Source organism: Equus quagga, chromosome 7, assembly GCF_021613505.1.
Source record: "Equus quagga isolate Etosha38 chromosome 7, UCLA_HA_Equagga_1.0, whole genome shotgun sequence".
Taxonomy (NCBI): domain Eukaryota; kingdom Metazoa; phylum Chordata; class Mammalia; order Perissodactyla; family Equidae; genus Equus; species Equus quagga.
In genome coordinates this window covers 100,931,818-100,954,068 of record NC_060273.1, presented here as the reverse complement: position 1 = coordinate 100,954,068, position 22,251 = coordinate 100,931,818, and the positions used below count along the sequence as shown (strand labels likewise).

General features: G+C 43.4%; 1 protein-coding gene across 1 annotated transcript in view; it reads right to left on the bottom strand.

Annotated features, from left to right (window-relative positions):
* The window catches only part of REEP5 (receptor accessory protein 5), a 36,568-nt gene extending 14,805 nt beyond the window's left edge, over positions 1-21,763 (bottom strand). The window contains exons 1-3 of the mRNA XM_046667059.1: positions 21,570-21,763; positions 20,739-20,832; positions 3,080-3,218 (exon numbers count right to left, since the gene is read on the bottom strand). Coding sequence (XP_046523015.1) covers positions 3,080-3,218; positions 20,739-20,832; positions 21,570-21,687 — 351 coding nt within the window. The 5' untranslated portion in view covers positions 21,688-21,763. The remainder of the gene's footprint in view (positions 1-3,079; positions 3,219-20,738; positions 20,833-21,569) is intronic.
* Positions 21,764-22,251: the final 488 nt, after the last annotated feature.

Below are 22,251 nucleotides of genomic sequence, written 5' to 3'. Positions count from 1 at the left end.
ATCAATCCTTTAAATATCTGCCAATTTAATGAGCAAAGCATGGTATTTCACTATTTTAACTCACATTTCCCAGATCACGAGTGAGATCTTCACTGGCTACTCGTACTTTTTCTCTTATGTAAAATGTCTATTCATAACCTTTGTCCATTTTTCTTTTTTTCTTCTTGTACACATTTTTATATTTTCTGGATATTAATTCCTAATCTGGTGTAAATATTGTAAATATATCCTCCTAGTCTGTCATTATTTTAACTTTGTCTATGCTGCTCATTGTCATATAGCACTGGAATTTTCTAAAATTAGTCAAATTTATCAAATCTTTTTCTTTGTTACTTTACATTTTGTCCTGCTTCTACAACTCCAAGGTAAAAACCATTCTCCTGTACTTTTCCGTAAAGCAGAGGTTTTGGCATAGAAGCCCCGTCCTTGTCAGGTGCTGAGGAACACAGGTGGGGACTAAGCAGCCAGGGCAGTTCCTCCCCTCCCCGCCCTGCTCCAACCCTAGAGCCGTGAATCACAACTTAGGAGCATCTCCGTCTAACGCTGCTCAGGGGAGCAAAGGGTGGCGCCTCGGCCTGAGGAGCTATTTTATGGGGAAACAGTGATTAACTGCAGCTCCTCTGCTGCCTGGGGCTCCACAGCCTAGGACTCATCCACCCCGACCCAGCCCCACGAGGACTAGCATGGACTGAAGTGCCCGACAGAGGAGCTGGTACCCCTGGAGGAAAACGAGCTTATGGGAAAAATAACAAGGGATTTGAAAAGAACCACCATTTCAAGAGAAAGACCACACAGTCAACCACAGATTCTATCAGTAGCAAAACTATTAGAACTGACTGACCAAGAAGTTTAAATTGGATTGCTAACTGTACTAAAAGAAATAAGAGAAAATATCAGCAATATGAAAGAACAAGAAAACATAGGAAAGAGCTGAGCAAAAATATGAGGCATGAAAAATACAATAATTGAGAAAAAGAACACCACAGGGCTGGCCTGGTGGGATGGTGGGTAAGTTCACACACTTTGCTTCGGCGGCCTGGGGTTCACAGGTTTGGATCCTGGGCACAGACCGAGACACGCTTGGCGGCATCCCACACACAAAACAGAGGAAGACTGGCACAGCTGTCAGCTCAGGGACAATCTTCCTTACAAAAAAAAAAAAGAAAAGAACACAACATACGACATAAATAGCAGAATGGAACAACCTGAAAATTGGAAGATCAGAGTGAGACAGTCTCCCAGGAAGAAGAAAGAAAATACAAATAAACAGACCAGAGAGAAAGAAGAAATGTCACCACAATTACCCAGAATTAAAAATCGAGATATTATCAATATGGCGGTGGTTCGGCTGGGGGAAACCAAAGAGCTTCCTGAAAGAGCATCCTGTATCTAATTGCCTATTATCTAAATTTTTTAGATTAAAAGTTTAAAAAGAAAGTAAATAGAAATGGAGAAAAAGTAGGATAAATTGAAATGATGACACTAGAAAGAAACAGGTCTGAATTCATAAATAAGAAAACAACTATTGGTTCCGGGGGAAATAAAAAACTGTGTACGAACACTACATGTACATGATATGTGCACTATATGGCCCAACTAAACCGTATTTGCAAGTCATAATAATGTCAGCGGCGCATGTTTAACCAAAATTATGATATAGACACCTGAGGAAGATGGGGACATGGGAAGGCTGCATGAGTGTGGCAGGGACAAGGGAGGAAAGGGAGGCAAATCCTTATCTTCCAGTGGGAATCAAGAGCTAATGCATAAAACAGAAAAATTAACACACACACAGGTACATGACAAAATAATCTGCTGTAAATTAAGGGATAGTGGTTCCCTCTAAAGGAAGGAAATACATGGGGCAGGAGTGCAGAACTGCTGTTTTTCTTCAACAGTCTTACAAAACTATTTGAATCCTTATTTCATGTATAACTTTTATTAAAACAAATACTTAAGGGTATGAAAGGGGGGCCGGCTCGGTGGCGCAGGGGCTAAGTGCGCACGTTCCGCTTTGGCGGCCCGGAGTTTGCCAGTTCGGATCCCAGGTGTGGACATGGCACCGCTTGGTAAGTCATGCTGTGGTAGGCGTCCCACATATAACGTAGAGGAAGATGGGCATGGATGTTAGCTCAGGGCCAGTCTTCCTCAGCAAAAGAGAGGAGGACTGGCAGCAGACGTTAACTCAGGGTTAATCTTCCTCAAAACAAAAAATAAAGGGTATGAAAGGAAAGAAGAGCCTCCAGAATTCCTAAGGGCTGGACCACCCGCCCACTCCAGCTTGGGAAGTCTGGCTCTGTGAACCTGAGGCACTGTTTACATCCAATGCAACTAACAGGAAGTAGGGCCTCTTCCACGGAAGACACTTGAGCAATCAACTGAGGACAGCTTGTCCCATTTAGAGAGTAAGAATTACTCAATTAACAAGTGTGAACTTTCTCATTCTCATTCACCTCTGGTCCATGGCTGGAGTTGATACACGTCCCGTTAGGAATGAGTTTCAACTTCCTAACTCCTTTTCCTCACAAGGTGGTAACCAAGGCTAGTCGTTTGCCAAACACAGGACGTGGCAGGGCCGATCCCTGACTACTGCACCTGCCAGAGGTATTAAAATGACCTCCTCCGAGGGCCCATTTCACATCTTTTTTCTCCAAACCTGTATAAGAAATAGTTTCTTCAGAAATAATGACTCCTGCTCACCACTGTGAATAACCGACAGCCTGCCAATATTCCCAATACTTCTGCATCAAATGTAGGCAACATCGCCACTTGAAGGTGGGATCCTGGCAAACTAATAGCACTGTTGGTGCTAGGTCATGGTATTTCCACCTTTTACTCTTAACACACCTTGAACACACAAATGCTTAGGCTGTTTCCAAGATAGTATACAAAAGAAGTGAGACACATCGAATCCTGTCTTCCTGTTTCTAACCTGAGGCAGAGCCACAGATGCTCAACATTAGAGTATTTTTTCCCATCCTTGTGGATAGGTCCTGAAATGGAGTTTATTTTAGTGTCAGGGAGCAAAGCAAAAACACACCTGGATGGAAACAGAGCAGTTCAGGCAAAGCCAACGTACCTTCAGCATGTAGTAGAAGGGGAACCATGACAGGAAGAGGTCAGAGAAGAATTCGGCAATGCTGAACACACCATACACTACCCAGTAGGTCAGCCACTGCGTATCATCTTCTTTGTTGGGACTCTCGATGGCTTTAATTCTGAAAGGCAATACAAGTGTAGCATGCAGTAAGATCTCAGTAAACGTTCTCAAACATTACACTTTCAAAGCCTACCCTCCAACATCAACTGAGAAACTCAGGCAAACGTGTGCACCATGTCACTAGATGCGTGAGGACAACAAAACAATAGGAAGCAATGTGGAGATATCAGGACAAGCCATTATAACTACTTGTTACCAGTCTTCAGGTCACCAGAGAAACCAGCACCAGCTGGCCCTGGATCTCCACTCAGGCCCCAGGAGCTACCACCAATGACTGGGAACTCGAGTCATGCCCACTCGCAGGTGGAGTCCTGCCACCGGGATACAAGAATTCCCTCATGGCAGCTCAGCTCTCATGCACTTTCAATAACTGAGATACATCATGGGTGAGCAGGAATTCCCATAAAGGAACTTCTGGAACCCAGTTCAGGTGCTGTCCAAAGTCCACAACATCATAACAGGCAGTGAAAACAAACATCACGGTGTCCATCTGGTTCTGACTGTCATGTGATCCTCAGGCTGGGGTCTTTCTTCCCCTCAGTTAATAACATGACTTTCTCAGTACCAACTACCGGTTAAACAAAATTCATTCTGCAAATAAATGGAAATAAATTTAAAATAAGCTTCTGTTACTTCTGAATCATAGAAATTTCCTCCAGTCCTGGGAATCTCTTCATTCTAAACCTGAATTCCATAATTTTTTATCCTATCCTAACATATGTCTGGATACTTATCATAACTGAGCTGGACTAAAATAGTCAACTGGAAGAAATCTGAATCTTCTGTAGCCTGTGAGATGGGTTAACTATTGAAAATACATTGGCTACTTGGTGAAAGGGGATCCCCGAAGAGACAGTTAGGCTGCTGAGTCATGCTGAGTCATTCACTAAGAAAGCCTCTGAATTAATTAGAAGCAGCTTTGGGTGTATGTGTGCGTGCATGTGTGCATGCCTGAGGGTTTTATGAAAACAGCCGAGGGGGGGAAGTTACGGTTGAACGAGATGCCTGCTGATGACATAAGGAAGAGGAGAGGAAGATGAAGTCAATACTGCTTTGAACGTCAAGACTGGCAAAAGTTTCTCACTTTAAACACAAGAATCTTATGAAACAAATTTAAGAGAGCTGATTATAAAATAACGGCTTATAACTTGCGGTGTTAGCTTTCCTCAGACAGAAGCTAGCTAATGTAATACTGCGCCAAAGGAAAAGTGTAGGCAAGCATGTTAACCAAAGAACTAACAACAGGATGCCCTTTACATGTAAGGTTTTTTTCCTCTGTGCTTTATTTGGTATAGCGTATGTTTGTCTATTTATATTTAAGTGGATTTTTTAAGTTATTAGTATGATAAAATTTGTTTCTTACGTATCCATCCTGGGCAGAGGGCATACAGTTATCTTCACTTAAGGTCTTAGTTTTGGGAACCAAAGCAGTCCACGACTAAGCACACACACGTGATCCAGTCACCACGCAGATCCACACGCAAATACAAACCGAAATAAACATTTCACGAAACCATTCTGGTATTTTCAATTCCATTCTACGTCATTATTTTTAAGACGTTAGTCAAGATCCACGGATTCAAAAACAGAAAAACTACCCTAAATAGTTCAAGTTCAGTGCTTCAAGGAATTAAAAAAATGGTTCCCTCAATTATCAACAATACAAATTCAAAAGTTTCCATGTGAAGACCCTTGGAAGACTATATGGTAACAATGAAAAGCAGAAAGAAAAGAACTCAAAATTGAACACACACACTGATCACTTCTCTGTAGAGAAACAAGGGCACATGAAAGAAGACTGGAAAAGACCACAGAGGCTCATTTAGACTTTTTATAGAACTTCTCATACTACTGGAGCATTTAGTTATTGTTTTAATTTAAAATAGCACAATGTTCACTTTTTAAATGAACTAAGAAAGCCTTCAGTCACAACATCATAAGCTAGTCAGAACAAGAAAGAACATAAAAGATAGTCTAACCCACTCAGTTTACAGCTGAAGAACCTGAGACTCAAAAAGGTGAAAGAAGGGAGCCTGCCCGGTGGTGTAGTGATTAAGTTCATGCGCTCTGCTTCAGCAGACCAAAGTTCGCAGGTTCAGATCCCACGCACAAACCTACACACCGCTTGCCAAGCCATGCTGAGGCAGCATCCCACATACAAAATAGAGGAAGACTGGCAACAGATGTTAAGTCAGGGCCAATCTTCCTCACCCCAAAAAAAAAAAAAAAAAGAGCAAAGAAAAGAGTTTAAAACTGGGGTTTCCAGAATGCTATTTACTTATACACTTCCTTGGCCATGTGAGTGGACACAGGTGACTCAACAATACACTCTTCTGCCATGTCCATGTACTGAATCATATTTCACCTCACATTTCAGAAGGAGGATGTACCAACCTATCAGGCAACGTAAGGGATTCAAGAAATCATAAGATGCCCTCAACGCCTTTAGGTCATTTGCAGTCCAGCCAAAATGGCAAAGCTAAAGAATGAGAGGGGTAGGAACCTAACAATTATTTAATTTAACCTTCCTAATAGCCCTATGGAATGGGTATTGTTATTCTCATTTTTGAGAGGAAGAAACTGAGGCTTAGGGAAGAAAAATAACTTGTGCAGGGCACCCATCTACAAGGAACAGAGATTGAATTCACACCTAAGACTGACTCCAACAGAGCCTGTGCCTGTCCCACCAGCCCATGCTGTTTTCCTCACTAGAATAACTCACCACCAGCCTGCAGAGCACTTAGCAAAACATCTGGTCCTAAGTGAGCATTTAATAAATATTTATGGCATTAATATAATACAAAGGAGCTTATAATCTTACTTTTGGAAGGGACCACAGAGATCTACTCCTATACTGGAGGAAATCAAGGCTCAGGAAGGTGACAGTGGTCACAAAGCAGGCAAACAGGAGGAAAGGTCAGTCTCAACATTCAGATCCCGGGAGGACGGCTGTGCGCTCCATCCTCTTCCGTGGGTGGCAGGGCTGCAGGGGAACCACCAGAAGTGAACAGGATGGTGTTGAGTTCGTGCCCTAGTCCACTGGCTCTCAGACTCAGGTGATGACCCACATCCACCTCGGGAACTGACTAAACGATACATGCCCAGGTCCTTCTTCAGACTGAGTATTCAGACTCCATGGCACACAGAGCACAGGCATGTGTGTTCAGAAAGCTATGCAGGTGATCCTAAGGCAGAGCCAAGTTTCAGAACCACCAGCTTCAAGTTTCTGTCTCAGCTCCACCTCCCCATGTCACTTCTAGGAGAGAAAATCCAAATGACCGATTTGGGTCCAATCTGCTGTAGCCAGGGAGCAGGCCACCCCTTTCCAGCAGAGAAAGAGACGCCAAGAGACAAGAAAAGCCAAACCCTAGAGGAACTCTGAAACTGTCCCAACAGCAGCTGGGGACAACTGCAACCACGCTCTCCACAGTACTAGGCCACTGACTTACTCTATCTAGTGCCACCTCAGCCTCAAGTGGCATATGTTAGCTGCACCACAGACACTGACCCTGGGCTCAGAACTACTTCCAGGGGGGCCACTGACAAAAGACAGACACCATGGTCTTACACTGCTCTCTGCAGACTTACTGCCATATTCCCAAGGCCTGGCCACCTAGGCTCGGTGCTGTGACTTCTTTGTTCTCTCTCCTGAACCACCTACCATGCAGTGGGGGCAGAGCTCCACCTCCCTCAAGCAGGAGGCAAAAGAGAAGTGAGTGCTGGGCGAGCAGCAGAGACGTGGCTGGGGTGCAGACGCCGGCTGGCAACACTACAGGAGCAGCTGGCAGTTCTAAACAGTCACTGAGCAGAATCACAAATCGTAGACTACTGAGTGGGAAAACATCTTAGAGATGCACTAGTTCAAATTCTACATTTTACAGACAAAATAATGAAGTTCGAAGAGGAAAGACTGATACTCAAATGAATTTCAACTCAAAGTTCACGGGGGCATGTGTTCGCTCATTTTTTAAGAGCAGGAATGGACTGTTGAAATACATTTTGGTGTATCCATACAATGAAATATTCTGAAATCTTTAAAAAAGGATATTAACAGGGAAAGATGTCCAAGATATAGTGTTGAGTGTAAAAAGGAAATTACTAATTTTGTGTTAAAAAAAAAAGATATATTTGTGTGTTTACAGACCAAGAATGGCACCCAGAAATATATACTTAAAATTGTATAGAGTTAATCCTGGGTATTGCGATTGCAGAACTTTACTTTTTTAAGGTCTTTGCAATGAGTATGTACTATTTTTTATAACAAAAGGGAGGAAAAAAATTCTATTTGGGGGGAAAAAAAACTGGCACCAGACTTTCTATAACTACTTCCTCCTAAGAGACTAGGTCTCTCTTTAGGGGTTTGTTAAAAACAAACACTAAAGTGAACATTCATTTAATTTCTCTCTTGAGGAAACAGTTCATGAGTTTCTTACAAACAAATTTCTCTAACAATGATCAGACACAATCCGTGGTGTGTTAGAGCATTAAAAGCCCTTCAATTCACACATATACAGAAAGATACAGAGAGAAAAGTCATACAGCTCATCACATGAAACTGACTCATTCTAATTTTCTCTTTAAACAAAGCAAACTATCAGAAAATTATGAATTACACTGAATTATGGAAGAGCCAGGCTTTTCCCTTCATTCCTTCCCAGTGCTCGTCTGGCTTGACATCATCTCACCATCCTGAGCGTGCAGCTTTGCATCCTGGTTCCACCACTCGCTAGACACATGACCCTGGGCAAGTTATTCTGGGCCTTAGTTTCCTTATCTGTCAAGTAGGAATAATAAATCTTACTGTGTTGTTGTGAAAATTAAATTAGTTAACACGTGTAAAGTACTTAGAAACAACAACTGGAATGGGGTAAGGACTCAGTAAATATTATCTTACTGGGTAATAATTATAACATGGTAATAATTTATTTTCATAGGGAGGCAAGAGATTGAAAAGAAAAGAGGGCAACAGTAACACTCCAGTCCTTCTGGCTAAGCAGAGCAGGTAAAGGATTAATAGCATTGTTAATAAGGCTAAAAGGAGATTAGAGAATTACTCATGGATTTTAATTATACCTCACTCTTCAAATCCCAAATGCTACAAAGAGTAGAGTGAGCTGAAATCCCAGAAATCCTACTTGCAGGTCAGTGGGAACAAATTCTGACACTGCTGAAAACAGTTCCCAGGCCCAGGCTGCAAAGGTGGACTGGCCAAAATTTGTTATGTATTGGATTAGTACTGATATGGACATAATCTACCCCACTGGCCAGCCCTCATCCAGACCAGTGAGCCCCAATGACTGGTACTGGATGCCTCTACCCTTGTTGGCCCATCTACTTCTTCATACCTTTGCTGCTGTTTTCTAAAAGCAAGGGCAGGAACCAGGAATGGCCAAAGGACAGCATTAAACACATGTGAAGAAAACAAAGGTTGAGCAGAGATGGTCCTGGGCTGGGACTGTCCCTCCCAAATTAGGAGTCATCATTCAGAGAACCTAAGATATTCCCTGACCCATGGACACGACTAGGCTGCAAAGCCCCTAAGCACTTCATTAGAAAGAAATCATGTAAAGTAAGGACTGTTCATGGGTTTCATAATTTTGTGAGGGCCACCACTAAAGGAGGCAGTAATCTTGCTAACCTTGGGGCAACCAGCACGAGGAGGAAAGCCAGCACTCCAAGGTCAGCAGGAGAGAGCGTGGATCTCTGCTGCACCAGCCATGGAGTGTCAGCCTCCAGACTGCTGCTTACGTTAGACAATTCAAGGTTGTTATTGCTCAGGCCACTGTTAAGGGATGCAGCTGACTGAATCCTGATAAGAGAGGTGAGCGGCACCACCAAAAGCTTTCCAAGCCAAGCTTGCGAGACATTTAGACATGGTTAGAACCAGCTATGCTTCCCTCGCTGAGGTTTCATCTAACAAGTAAATTTTTCAAAATGTTCAGTTAACGCTCACTTGGGGGGACAGGAAAGAGATAACCCTCCACAATATTTTTAGAATTATTATAGACACAACACATCCATGTGGGAAAACATCCACTTGTACATGCTCTTAGTTCAGATTCATGCTCTTAGTAAGCAAAATAGATAAAAATGCTTTTCTATATATGAATTGTACAAGCCATTTATATTTGTTTTGAACCCTTGTCTTTTTAGGACAAAGTCCATATTTATTATGTGTAACATGTAATAGCATTCAGAAGTTTAAGCAATTAACAAATACAAAAAATATGTCAAATAATATGCTACCCAACTTCTACCTAATCTTTACTATTGTAAATATTCTATGGTTATATCATTAAGAAATTAAAACTAGCAAACGGAAAAGCAGATATGGTGGGGGAAGCCATATTTTCTACATCTGAGATATTTCTGTCACAGTTTCACTTACTGAGATTTTCTTCTTCCATCAATGACAACTTCAGTGACATTGTATCGTTGGGATGGATGTTACATTCTCTTACTTAAATGTAGTTATAAATTAACTATAATAATCCTTATCAACTCTTTCAGAATCAAAGGTTATTCCTGGTTAATGGGTATTTCAATGCCTTCACTCACATCATTAAATTGAAAAATGTCATTCCCTAAAGTAGAATGGAGTATATACGCATCTATTATATTTATGTATTATACACATATATGTATACAATGAAGGGTAAGCAAAAGACAGATGACAAATCCAAAAAGCTCATTTAGAAGTTTTGCAAGTATTCATTCCTACATCCTATATTCCAAATGACATATTTAAAGGGAGCTTCTAACAGGAAATAAGACTGTCTGGCTTAATCTTCTTTACTTTGTGATAATTTTTCTTAAAATAAAAAAAGGAAAAAAGTAAATAAGATTATTTGCTGTCAGTACAAACCAAAAACCTGGCTGGCTTTCCTTTTCTCCAGTAGATTCTTAGCAGAGGGGGACGAAGGAAACGGTGAGAGGAGCCGGGTGATCAGTGACAGAGGCACGCTGAACCAGGAAGCAGACGCCTGGCGCTGACAATGTACTGATACTGTCCTTAAACCTTTCTTAAACCTTTCAGCCAAAACAATGATTCTCATGGACCCAAAGTCCACAGTCAAAAAACGGTTCCACTCCCAATTAAGCAGCCCATGTGTGCCTGGGGCGGGGGTCCCAGGAAGGGGGGTTTTGGAGGCGGAGTTATGGGAAACTGGAAATCTCCATGGGAATAAAACAAAGTAAAAACTGGATTTAATATTAAAAAACTGTTAGTTAAAATTATACCCAGTGCTTAGGAACATGGATACCACTGTCCCAAAACAGAAGAAAGCCACTAGCCAAACCACATATTTACAACTTTGAAGAAGAAAACCTTACTGTACTTCATGGCCCGTGGAATAACAATGCTGCTGATAGAAGTACAGGAAAAAACTGGTAAGACAAGGAACGAAAAAGAGGTAAGTGGAAAAATAAGTGAAAATAAGTGAAAGAAAATACTATTTAGGAGGTTTTCTTCATCATTTAAAAGCCCAATGACACAGAGTTAGGGAACTATGACTAAAATTAAGTCAGTTTTCCTCTTTGTATGTTAATAAAAACAACCAGCTCTGGTTAAGCACTTACTGAATGTCTGATTCTGTGCTAAGTGTTTGACAAATATTATTCCCCCTTTTTACATATGAGAGAGTTTTATAAAAGTTAAGCTATTTGCCCGAAGGTTAATATAGCTAGTGATTATCAGGTCCATGTCCATATGCTTCCAGTTACTCACACCGAAGAAACTTGGGTACATATTACCTGTCCTGTACACGGTTCATATGTAACTTAGTCACTACAATTCAAACTAGCCAAATGACATAAAATTAAGAAACATGCTATGTCTTCAAAGCATTGGCTTTACTACTCTAAAAGCAGGTGTGCCCATCAACAGGATTTTAATTTTAACAAGTAGATTATATGACCAGACTGACAGTGCATCAAAAAAAGCAGTTAATTAAAAAAACTCTGCAATGATAAAAAGCTTTGAGATGTACTGTTGCTAAAGCACAAAAAAGCATCTGCTTCTGGTCCATTTGCTTTGTTTTATTTCTAAGGTGGTAAGTTACGTTTAATAGCAAACATTCCAGAGTTCAAGGTAGATGGTTTGAAGCTTGAACATGAAGAATACAGACCATAATGTTTACAATCTTTTTTGATGCAGCAGACACACAATGTGACCATCCACAGCCACTACGCATGGGACTGCTTTTCGCTGTATTTATCAGAGTGTGGGGAGGAACTCCTGACAGCGCAAAATGGTCTTCCTATTTCCTACTACCTCTTGTTTAGGAATCTGCCATTGCAAATATTATTTGACACATACAGTGTGTCAAATTAGAAGGGACAAAACATTACACGTTTTAAGATATAAACACTAGTTTGTTTCCTTGCCAATAAGGAAAAGATTTTTCTTCTTCAAGGAAAAAACGGTCAGAAACTATAGGTGCTCCAAAAGTTACACTTGCAGAGCAGGTGTGCTTTCAAAGCAAGAGGACCAACAGAGCGAGAGAGACTAATGAAAGAAAACAACATACAATAAAACCGAGTTGCTGATTTACTGTTTATGTCATGCCCACTCCTCCTCCCCTACTTGAAAAAAAGATATGAGATAGCTAGCGGCAAAAGCGGCAAAGATATATGTAGAAACTACCTTCTAAAAGGACTACACAAGAACAATGAAAAAATATACCATGCTCCTTTACCCTTTAAGATAGCGTTCTCATAGTATAAAATGACTGACTTCATGAAATGCACAACATGCAGTAAGCTAAATTCACAAGCAAATACATTTTAAGATGAATCTATAAAACGTCTCTTGGGGCCAGCCCAGTGGTGTAATGGTTAAGTTCAGCGCACTCCCCTTTGGCTGCCTAGGGTTCGTGGGTTCGGATCCCAAGCGTGGACCTACACCACTTATCAGCTACGCTCTGGCAGCAACCCACATACAAAATAGAGCAAGACTGGCATGGATGTTAGCTCACGGCCAATCTTCCTCAAGCAAAAAGAGGAGGATTGGCAACAGGGTTATCTCAGGGCCAACCTTCCTCACCAAAAAAATATCCCCAAAAAGCCAAACAGTATCTCTAATGGACACTGAATAATAAAGAAAATAAAAGCAGTCATTCAGTGGTCAAACACTTTGGTGTTTAATCACAGGAACCTTAGTAACCAGCTGTGCACCACTTTGGTTTTTAATGCAAAATGGAAGATTAGGCACAGTCCAATATAAACCATGTGAAATGCTGACAGTGCACAGGCCAAGGGAGTCAGACATCCCTACACCTACAACCTGGCTTGGCCCCAAGAGACTTGTGACCCAAGTCAAGTAACTTCAGATTGTGGCCCTGGTTTCCCAATCTGTTAAAGGCAACTATCACCCTAGCAGCCTGATCTCTGAGACCTCTCCTAGCTAACATCTTATAACTCAGAACTGAACGCATTCCACTGTTTGATAGATAGATGGTTTAAAAAGATGAATGGCTGAAGCAATAAAACAGCAGATGTGAATCCTACTGGGACCACCCTTTGTCAACAAAATTGATGGCTCTGTAAATAGAATATCTATGTCAAGTATGGTATCATGAAGTCTAACTTAAGCTCAACTACCCTCACAATCTAGACAGGAACAACCTAAACTGACCTTTTCCAGACAAAAGAGGGTCACATCAAGAGGAAGACAACTGTGCAGAGTTACCTCTGACACGTAAATGATCCTTCCACCAGATCGCCTGGCCTGACTATCAGAAGCTGCAGGATATATATAGCAGTGGCCGTGTGACCGAGCGGGACTCCTGGGAACCATAACAGTGAGCAAGTGATAGAATGAAGTCAGGATAGGTTTCTACAGCCCCCACTTAAATTTCAACTGCTACAAAAAAGTAATTTCATTAGCAATTTTTGAAATTTTTTTTAAACTTCTGCTATATTAATTCACTGTTCCTCAAAATTAATTAATTGGTAATGTTATCAATAGCCGCTAAACACCTTAAAAGGTCCCATATGTATTTACACTTATTTTAAATACCATATGAGGTGATTAAGTTGAAAACTAGGTCCTCACGCACAGTCACTCCTGAAAAAGAGAAGAACTCCAGGACAGGGGGAGATGAAGGCAGCTCAGAAGAAGGAAAGAGAGACCCAATCTCTAGGTCCTACATAAAGAGAGGGAAAAAAGGTTCATTAAGGTTTATAAGTAACATTCCAGAACAGAGTATAGTCGGCCCTCTGCATCTGTGGGTTCTGCATGCATGGATTCATCCAGCAGGGATGAAAAGGCCTATGATGGTTGAGCCTGTACTAAACATGTACACACTCTTTTCTCCTTGTCATCATTCCCTAAACAATATAACAACTATTTACATAGCATTTACATTGTGTTAGGTATTATAAGTAATCTAGAGATGATTTAAAGCACACGGGAGCATGTGTGCAGGTTACATGCAAATACTACATCATTTTATATAAGGAACTTGAGCACCCCCGGATTTTGGTATCAGGGGGTGTCCTGGCACCAACCCCCGGCAGATAACAAGGGACAACAGTATTAGGAATGGGATTTCCCTCCACAACTGCTTTAGAGCCCAGAAACTAGATTATGAATAAATAATTTACATCATGCATATTATTTGTTTCTCAAAACTTTCTTTTCTCTTTGACACAGGCAAGGGGAAAAAAATACTTAACCAAAATTCTGGCTGTATTTCTCCACAAAAATAATCACAAATTGTTATAAGGATATTTGATTATTTTCTCAGTTTTCTCCACAACTCCATCTTAAAACAGTTCAGCAGTATTAGCAGTAATACTAAGTGAAAAGACAACCAGTAAAAAGCTGACAAAGGTAAAATGCTCAAATGATGAAGATTTCTGTTACCTAAGGTAAAACTTACAGAACGGCAGTTATATATATATATATATATTCATTTTATTTATTTTTTTTTCACAATGCCAGTTGTATTTGTGATCCAAGTGCACAGCTGGCCAGAACATTTGCATGTGCTTCATACCCCCCAGAGAAGTAAAACGCGGGCATGCTCTGTCTGCTCTGCTCTTAAGCACCATTCAAAGAACATACAGTTGGAGAGAGCAAAGCTAGTGTAATAGGAACACAAGGAGCTTAGTAGAAAAGGTATCTGCTCCCAAGTTCTCATGAGCAAAAAAGAGAAAAAGCAAGATAATTACAAGTTCGCAAGAAAACAAACCCGCCCCTTACTAACGAGTCTAAGAAGAGACCTACAAACACACATCCTCCAGCACCCCTAGGGAACCTAGCTCTGGTTCCACGAAACGCAGCGGTTCACAACTGTCAGTCACACCAGGGCGACTTTCTCAAACTCTCCTCTGGGTAATGCACCTCTGTTCAGGAGTCTGCCGTTGCAAATCCTAAACAAGTATTTTTCAATCCATTTTAACCTATGTTCCCTCACTTTATCTGCTGTGTATCATTAGCTAAGAAGATGCCATCGTTTTAACTCGTGGTTAATTATTACAACTCTTGTAATTATTTTGACAAGCGTTTTTTTTTTTTTTTCAAATTATCCCCCTCACCATCCCTTTTCTGATCTGACGTCACAGGGGTCATCCCCAAACATCTCCTCCTTGAAATTTGTTGCCTCCTGACATAGAACTAAAGGGAAGGCTGCATTGCTGCAGGAAATCCGATTCAGGGTGCCACCTTTAGAGGGGCTTGAACTGGTAAAACAGAGCAAGTCTCTGCAAATAACTATCTATAATTGCTGTTGTCATAAATTAATGCTACATAACATGTAACAAGAGAAAAAGTGTTCACAATACATTCTAACACATGTTCAAAAACCACTGCCAACGACCATGTGTGCAGACATATGATTTGTCAGTACCTTATTTGAGAGGAACAATACAGTACATGAAGGTAATGTGTTGACAGTGTCAGACCGATAAACGAAAAAGTTAACACCAACAGTTCAATTTTCATCTCTGCCTTGGCTTATGGCACGTATCTGTGGAACAGTCAAAGAGCCACATGGGAAGTAATAAAACATAAAAGTTAGAAACATGGACTTTGGAGCCAAACTCCCTGGGTTTAAATACCAGTTTTACCATTGACTAGTTGTGACATCCGAATCAAGTAACTTCTCTTTCTCTGTTCCCTCATCTGTAAAACGGGAACAATCATAGTACTTCCATTGCAGGGTTGTCAAGGGGATTAAATGAGCTCTATCTGTAAAGCACTTATATAGGGATACACAAGTCTTTATTAAATAAACTGCTGCACAGGTGGTCAGCAGCCATGCAAACAGCTAAAAGCAGTAACATTCTCTGTACCAGCAGTGAAAGTTTACAATGGTTGGTGAGCACACACAGAAGATAAAATGACGCACCACTGAGGTGACCATGAGATTTAAAAGTGTTAGCAAACATTAGATTAAATATAAACACCAAAATGGTGAGCTCGAAACATCTTTAATTCTTCCGACCTTGGTACTAAGATGGGTCTAAACGTGCGCTCACATTTCTGTGTGGTAACTGAGGGTCCAGAGCAACTGTGGCCTCTGTGTGACCCTGGGAAACACTCTCCCTCTCTGTCCCGGGATCATGTGAAAACTAAAGGAATCAGACTACATTTTTGATCTCTGATGGTCCCAGGAAGGTGGCAGCTTGATCCTTAAGAAAAATATGAAATGAAAAGAGCAAAATTCGTACACATTTTTATAGAATTTTAAACAAAAAGGTTGCTGAATAGAACACAAAGCAAACCTCCCTCCTTTCCTTTCTCTGCAGGGCAAAAATTAAAGTAGAAAATAAAGTCATTATATTTTCTCTCATAATCCCATCTGGACAAAGCAGCAGGGACAGGACCACTGGGAGCAGGTACCTTCGGGCTTAGGCAACGGGCCATGCGCATGAAGGGGCAGCGCAGCACGCGCTCTGGAGAGGCCGCTCAGAAGGCTCATTTGTGTAGCGCCATTAAGAGCAGCGCTGCACCAGAAAGAAAAGGCCACGTATCGCGTGATTCCATTTACAGGAAATGTCCAGAACAGGCAAATCCATAGAGACAGACAGTAGACTGGTGGTTTGTAGGGACGGAGGCGTAGGAGCAATGGGAAGTGACTGCTAACGGGTACCGGGTTTCCTTTTGGGGTGATGAAAATGTTTTGGAATTAGATAGTGGTGAGGGTTGCACAGCTTTACAAACATACCAACCACTGAACTGTACACTCTAAAAGGGTTGCATGTGAATGATATCTCAGCAAAATGGGGGCGGGTAGGTCTACCTTAATAATGGAGCTCCCTATTATAATCCAGCAGTCTGCCTTCTCTTATCAGGAAGAGACAAAGGAAAGAGAGTAAAGTAATTCTGTCAACAGCTTTTGATAATGAGAAGGCTGGAATCAGATCTCAAATCACCTAGACAGGGTGGCCAAAAAGTCTAGAAACGTACAGGTGGAGGATTAAAGGCTCTGCTCTCAAGGAGCTCAAAGGGAAATTATGTACACAGAAAATAAGAGTATTTTAAAGAGAAGAGAAAACAAGAGTAATTATTTTTTATAATAAAAATAAGGAACTGATTGTCCTCCCTGAGCACCAGCCAGGCCTTCAGCTATCTGCGTGCTCCAACCGGCCAGGACCTGACCTGCAGCCAGGTGCTCTGAGTCCCATCCATAGGTTTCCCAAGGTGAGGAAAGCAAGGAAGCCACAAGCTTTTCCAAATTTTACTTCCACGCCCTGCAGCCTCTGGGCCTGATGCTGAGCGTTCCACACAATCTGCAGGCCCCTCTCCATGATGGCCCAGGGAGAGGAAACAGCAGGAGCAAAAGCTGAAAGGTAAGAAAGGAAGCGATCGGCCATAGTTTGGCAGGATCGCCAATTCTTTCCAGAGGTCACAGCAGCCAAGATGACATTAAAATGTAAATCGCACCATGTCAGCCCCTATTTAAAACCCATCCAAGGCAATCAGAAAACGAGCAAACCCCCTACAACCACCCAGAATAAAACGCACACCGCCCATGCCTGATGGCACCGCCACCTCTCCTGGCCTCCCTCACCACTTGGCCCTCTCACAGCGCGTCCCACGCACGCACCTCCAACAGCCTAAGCGCCTGCTGCCCCAGGGCCTGGCACACGCTGCTGCGTCTGTCTGCCTCTGTTCTTGGCTGGCCCCTTCTCATTCCTCAGGTCTTAACTCAAATAGTAACTCAGATAAAAATGTAAAGAGGGTCCTCCCTGTTATTCTCTACCACAGCTCCCTGCTCATTTTCTCTGGGTCTGGCCCTCTGTCACTGCCCTGCTATTTACTGCAGCTCACCCTGGCAGACAGTCCATTCAAAGAGGGTAGAGAGCAGGTCCACCTCAGTCCCTGGGGCATCCAAAGTGCTGCCTGGCACATAGCTGGCATTTGATTTTTGCTAAATAGATAAGCCTGTATTTTTAAAAATAACTCTGGCTGGGGAGCACAGGGAGAGTTGCAAGAGGCAAGAACAATTAACGTGAAGGTGAACATAAATCACGCTGGAAGGAACGCTGGTTTACGTGCTACTAATACCACCGTTTTCAAGGACTTTCCGACAGTGACACAATCACGCTGGGTGTGAACAGGCTTGATTAGACTCGTGGAACACTGTCTGAATATTTACTAACCTGGGGTCTGTATGCTTTAGACTGTGCACACAATCCCAGGTCTCCTTCAACCTCCTTCACAAAGAAGAGGCCAGGTATGCTTCTGGACTGTTCTCAGAGTCGGTAGCCATTTTTTCCTTTCCTTCAGCCCGTCTTCGAGGGTAAAAAGCAGAGGTTACTGCTGCTGCTCTCCACCAGCACGGCTCAACATAGGCTGCCCACCAGAATCCTTCACCAATTATAAAAGACCAAGGGGCTTTAAAAATCCCAAAACTCAGGCCACCCGCTCCCCCAGGCCAATTATATCAGAATCTCTAGGGCTGGAACCCAGGCATCACTATTTTTTAAGGCTCTTCAGATAATTCCAAGGGGCAGCCAAGGCTGAGAACAGTATTTGGGGGAAATGTCCAAGCCCCCACAGAAACTAACCTTAATTTAATTCCCTTATGATCATTATCTTAAAGGTAAAAGAGTTGGGTCTACCAAAAGGAAGCAGCCTATGAAGAAATACTAATCTGGAGATACTCACTGTTTCCTGAATTTTTGCCTAAATCACTAAATTCCTTCTAATAGATTTTTAATATTTTCCAACACCTATTAAGGTGTACCACAAATGTCACTTTGCTTCAGAATATTCCAATTGAAAAGAAAATAAAGTGTATATACTGGGTGAATAGAATAATTCTAAAATGTGTAAAACTCACTTACCCGAACTACTCAGAAATATGACTATCTCTACCATTTCACAGAGTTCGTAGCAATAGACAGGAACATTTATCTTATTGTAAGTAAAAAGAGGCAGTAATATTCAACTGACTATGTAAAAACTGAATGACAGAATGACTACAAAAAATGATGTTGAAACTGGCTGGCTTGAAATTACTTTAAAATGACTAAAAAAATGGCCCCTGCTAGAATTAATCCACTTCAGGTCAAGGAGAAACATATTCGAGTTCTGTCCACATCTTCAGTCATATCCAGGAATCTACACATCCCACCTAGAAACAGCCTTTTGCCTTTCTTTTTCTTTCTTTTTTTTTTTTGAGGAAGATTAGCCCTGAGCTAACATCTGCTACCAATCCTCCTCTTTTTGCTGAGGAAAACTGGCCCTGAGCTAACATCCGTGCCCATCTTCCTCTACTTTATATGTGAGACGCCTACCACAGCATGGCTTGCCAAGCGGTGCCCTGTCTGCACCAGGGATCTGAACCGGTGAACCCTGCACCACCAAAGTGGAACACGTGAACTGTGCCACCAGGCCGGCTCCACCTTTTGCCTTTCTAAAACCCACACCCGTGATCTAACCACACCAACAGAGAAGGTTATGTTTCTCAAGATTATGTGCCAAACAGCACTCATATGGAAAAAAAGGTTTTTAGGCTATTCAGTATTTTAAAATCCAGATTCCTTGCTCGTTCAATATAATTCAAGCAGAGAGGCAGTTACTAAACTGCCACACAAGATTAGTTCTAAATGTGATCAATAATATCCAGAGCACAAAACTGAACAACGCTTCAAAATCCTTCTTTTTAAAAGAACTCCTGTATGAGAATACATACATAAACAGAAGAAAAGTGAAAGTAAAGGAGTGAGCTACCGGGTGATTCTGTCTGTTGTCAGAGACACAGGGATGTGCAAGCCAGTTTGAACTAGGGTTGCCTGCAAACTTCCTCTGTACACTACCTAGCAAGAGACTACATTTTACGGAATACTACTATTCTTATACCTCTTTCATTGATCGGAAGGCCAAACCAGTTCTCCTGGTCTGCTTCAGCATCTTTTGGTATGAAATCTGGATGGTGCTTTAGCAGGTGATGCTGGAGAGGATAAAGCTCTTCTCAACTGAGGATCTCCAAATTCATAAGCAAGCAGTGTCCTCTATGGACTTTCTGGAGGGCCATTAAGGGAAGATACCAGACTAATAGAGTAACTACTACTTACGTAATTTCAATTTAATTGTTCAAATCAGAACTAACTTCTTCTAAACCACATTTCCTCCTTTCGAGTCATACATTACATTCTAGCCCAGCCAATGACAGACACAAGTGTAATTATGCGTTATCTGTGTCTTAGCATCCCAGCTGAAAATTTTTCCTTGCTTTATTTTCATCGCTATGGTTGAGGAAAGCTGCAAAGACCAATTCAATGAAAGTAAACTCCACCAGCTTTCCTGGGAAGAGCTGTAGAGTAAAACAAAACTCAATTGTGGGGAAGAATAATTCCTACTTGAATGACTGGAAAAATGAAATTGTAGACTATTTCCAAAATAAACACACTGTAGAGTAAAAACAATCTCAACTAATAATAAATTCAGATCCTAATCTGTCTGATATGATTCATTTTTAATTTAATTACATAAATGAGTCATTTATATAACCAAGGAGCAGGGATATATTGTGTAAGGTTTGTTTTTGTTTTCATATTAGGATAAGCGTTTCCATCGCTTTTAACAAGTGGCAAGCCTTTTTTAAACGAAGAAGACAAAATTCTCCTCAGTGCCTGAATTAACATTAATCCGGAATTAAGAAAGCCCTAATTGATGGGGTTTTACTGTCTACGTACATAAACATAAGGTGAAATAAACATTAAAATAATCATTAGGGAGAAGGAATCAGTTCTCTGTACCCGTCGAGATCTCCCCAGCAGTAAAGGTAGGACAACTTTGTTGTAACACTTTCCATTTGGGCATCCGTTAGAAGGTACACACGCCGCCAGTACGATCTGATGAAATACGCATTTCGGCTAGTCATCAGAAGACCAGGCATCAAGTTAAGGCTCTAAAATGTGTAACCTTAAGCAGTCGTTACTACCCTCCGGTGCTCTGACTGCTCTCGCCCAGGAAATGGGGAGATATAGTAACTAGGGCGGCCCTGGATGGGGGAAGGGGAGTGAAGGGGAAGAAGGGACGGTCGCAGGGGGAGCCACTTACGAGACATAGGCTGGGTAGCCAAATCCTATCAGGTTGCAGAGGAGAGAGGCTCCATAACCGAACACCAGGTAGAAAGCCACCAGCCCGATGACACCTGGAGACGAGGAAAGAAGCGGGTCAGGTGGCATGACAGGCGCTTGAGCCGGCAGCCCCCGCCCACCCCGCAAGGCTTGGCCTATACTAGGCGATCGAGAAAAACAAACCTCACGAAGGTTCGGCCTGCGCCTTCGCGGGGCTTTGCCTCCAGTCTGGGGATACCGGGCAGCATGCACCTTCGTGCACTTCCTCCCGCCCTCACTCCCCCAGGAGGCCGCGCCGTGCCGCGCACCAGCCTCAGGCACCCCACTCCCCAGAGGGTCCGGAGGCCTGGATTCCTGCGCCGGCCCGCAGCCCCCACCCCTCCCGAGTGGCACCCCTTCCAAGTGCGGAGCTCCACAGAAGGTCTGGCTAGGACCGCGGACCTCCGCCACCGTGCCCGCGGGGGACCCCGCCGCTCCGCGCCAACCCCGCGCAAAGCCAACAGGACAAGGCGCTCGGCCGCGGGGACAGACACGTCAGCGCCGGCCCTTCCCCGGGCCCCGGGCGCTCCGCCACCTGGCTGCGGACACGGGCCGGCGTCCCCCCACCCCAGGCCGCCCCGGCGGGGTCTCCTGCCCCCGGCCTTTTTGCGCAGTCAGTTTGGTCCCCGAGCATGCCGCTCGGCCCTGTCTGTCGCCCACACTGCCTTCCCCGATCCCTCTCCCGCTTGCTTCCCCAGCAGCTGGTGCAGGAGCTGCTCCCGGGACCCGGCCAGCGGCGCCGACCCCCGGCGGGCCGCGGCCCCACACCCACCGAGCGCGATGTAGCTCCGGTTCACGCCGGTCTTGGCTTCGAGCTTAGCCAAGATGTCAGTCATGCAGTTTTTCTGGTGCAGGAACTGGTCGAACCTCTGCCTCATGGCCGCAGACATGGCGGGGACCGTCGCGCCGCCGCCCGGGGCTGCTCCTACTGCCGGGTGGCCGAGGAGCGGGCAGAATGCGGCGGGGGCCGCGGCGGGCGGGGCCAGCGGCGGGCGGGCGTCCCTCCCCCTGCGGCCCCTCGCCCCGCCCCGCCACGAGCGCCACGCCCCGGGCGGCGGCCGGCCTGAGCATCGTCCGGCGGCTCCGAGGGGACCGGCCTGGTTCTGCAGCTGCTCCTGGCGGGGCGACCGTCCCCCGCGTCTGTTAACAGCCTTAATCCAGTGCCGGGGGGAAGAGAGTGATGACTCCTGTGAGCTCCTTTCGCAATCGGACTAGTGCAAAAAGCAGGTGGGAAGGTGGAGGCGCCCTTGTTGCTCCCACATGCTGCGTAGTGGGACTGGTTCGATGTACCTGCAGGGCTGTGCTCAACCTGCTAAGGCTTTTTAAATCCAGAAATTGTGATCTACGACCATCCTAGAAGAATTCTTTGGTTGCAGACCTGCCTTTTCCTTCGTTGCCAGAATTCGGCATAGTCTAAGACCCTTGAAGAAACCTGGTGCACCCTTTTCCGGAGG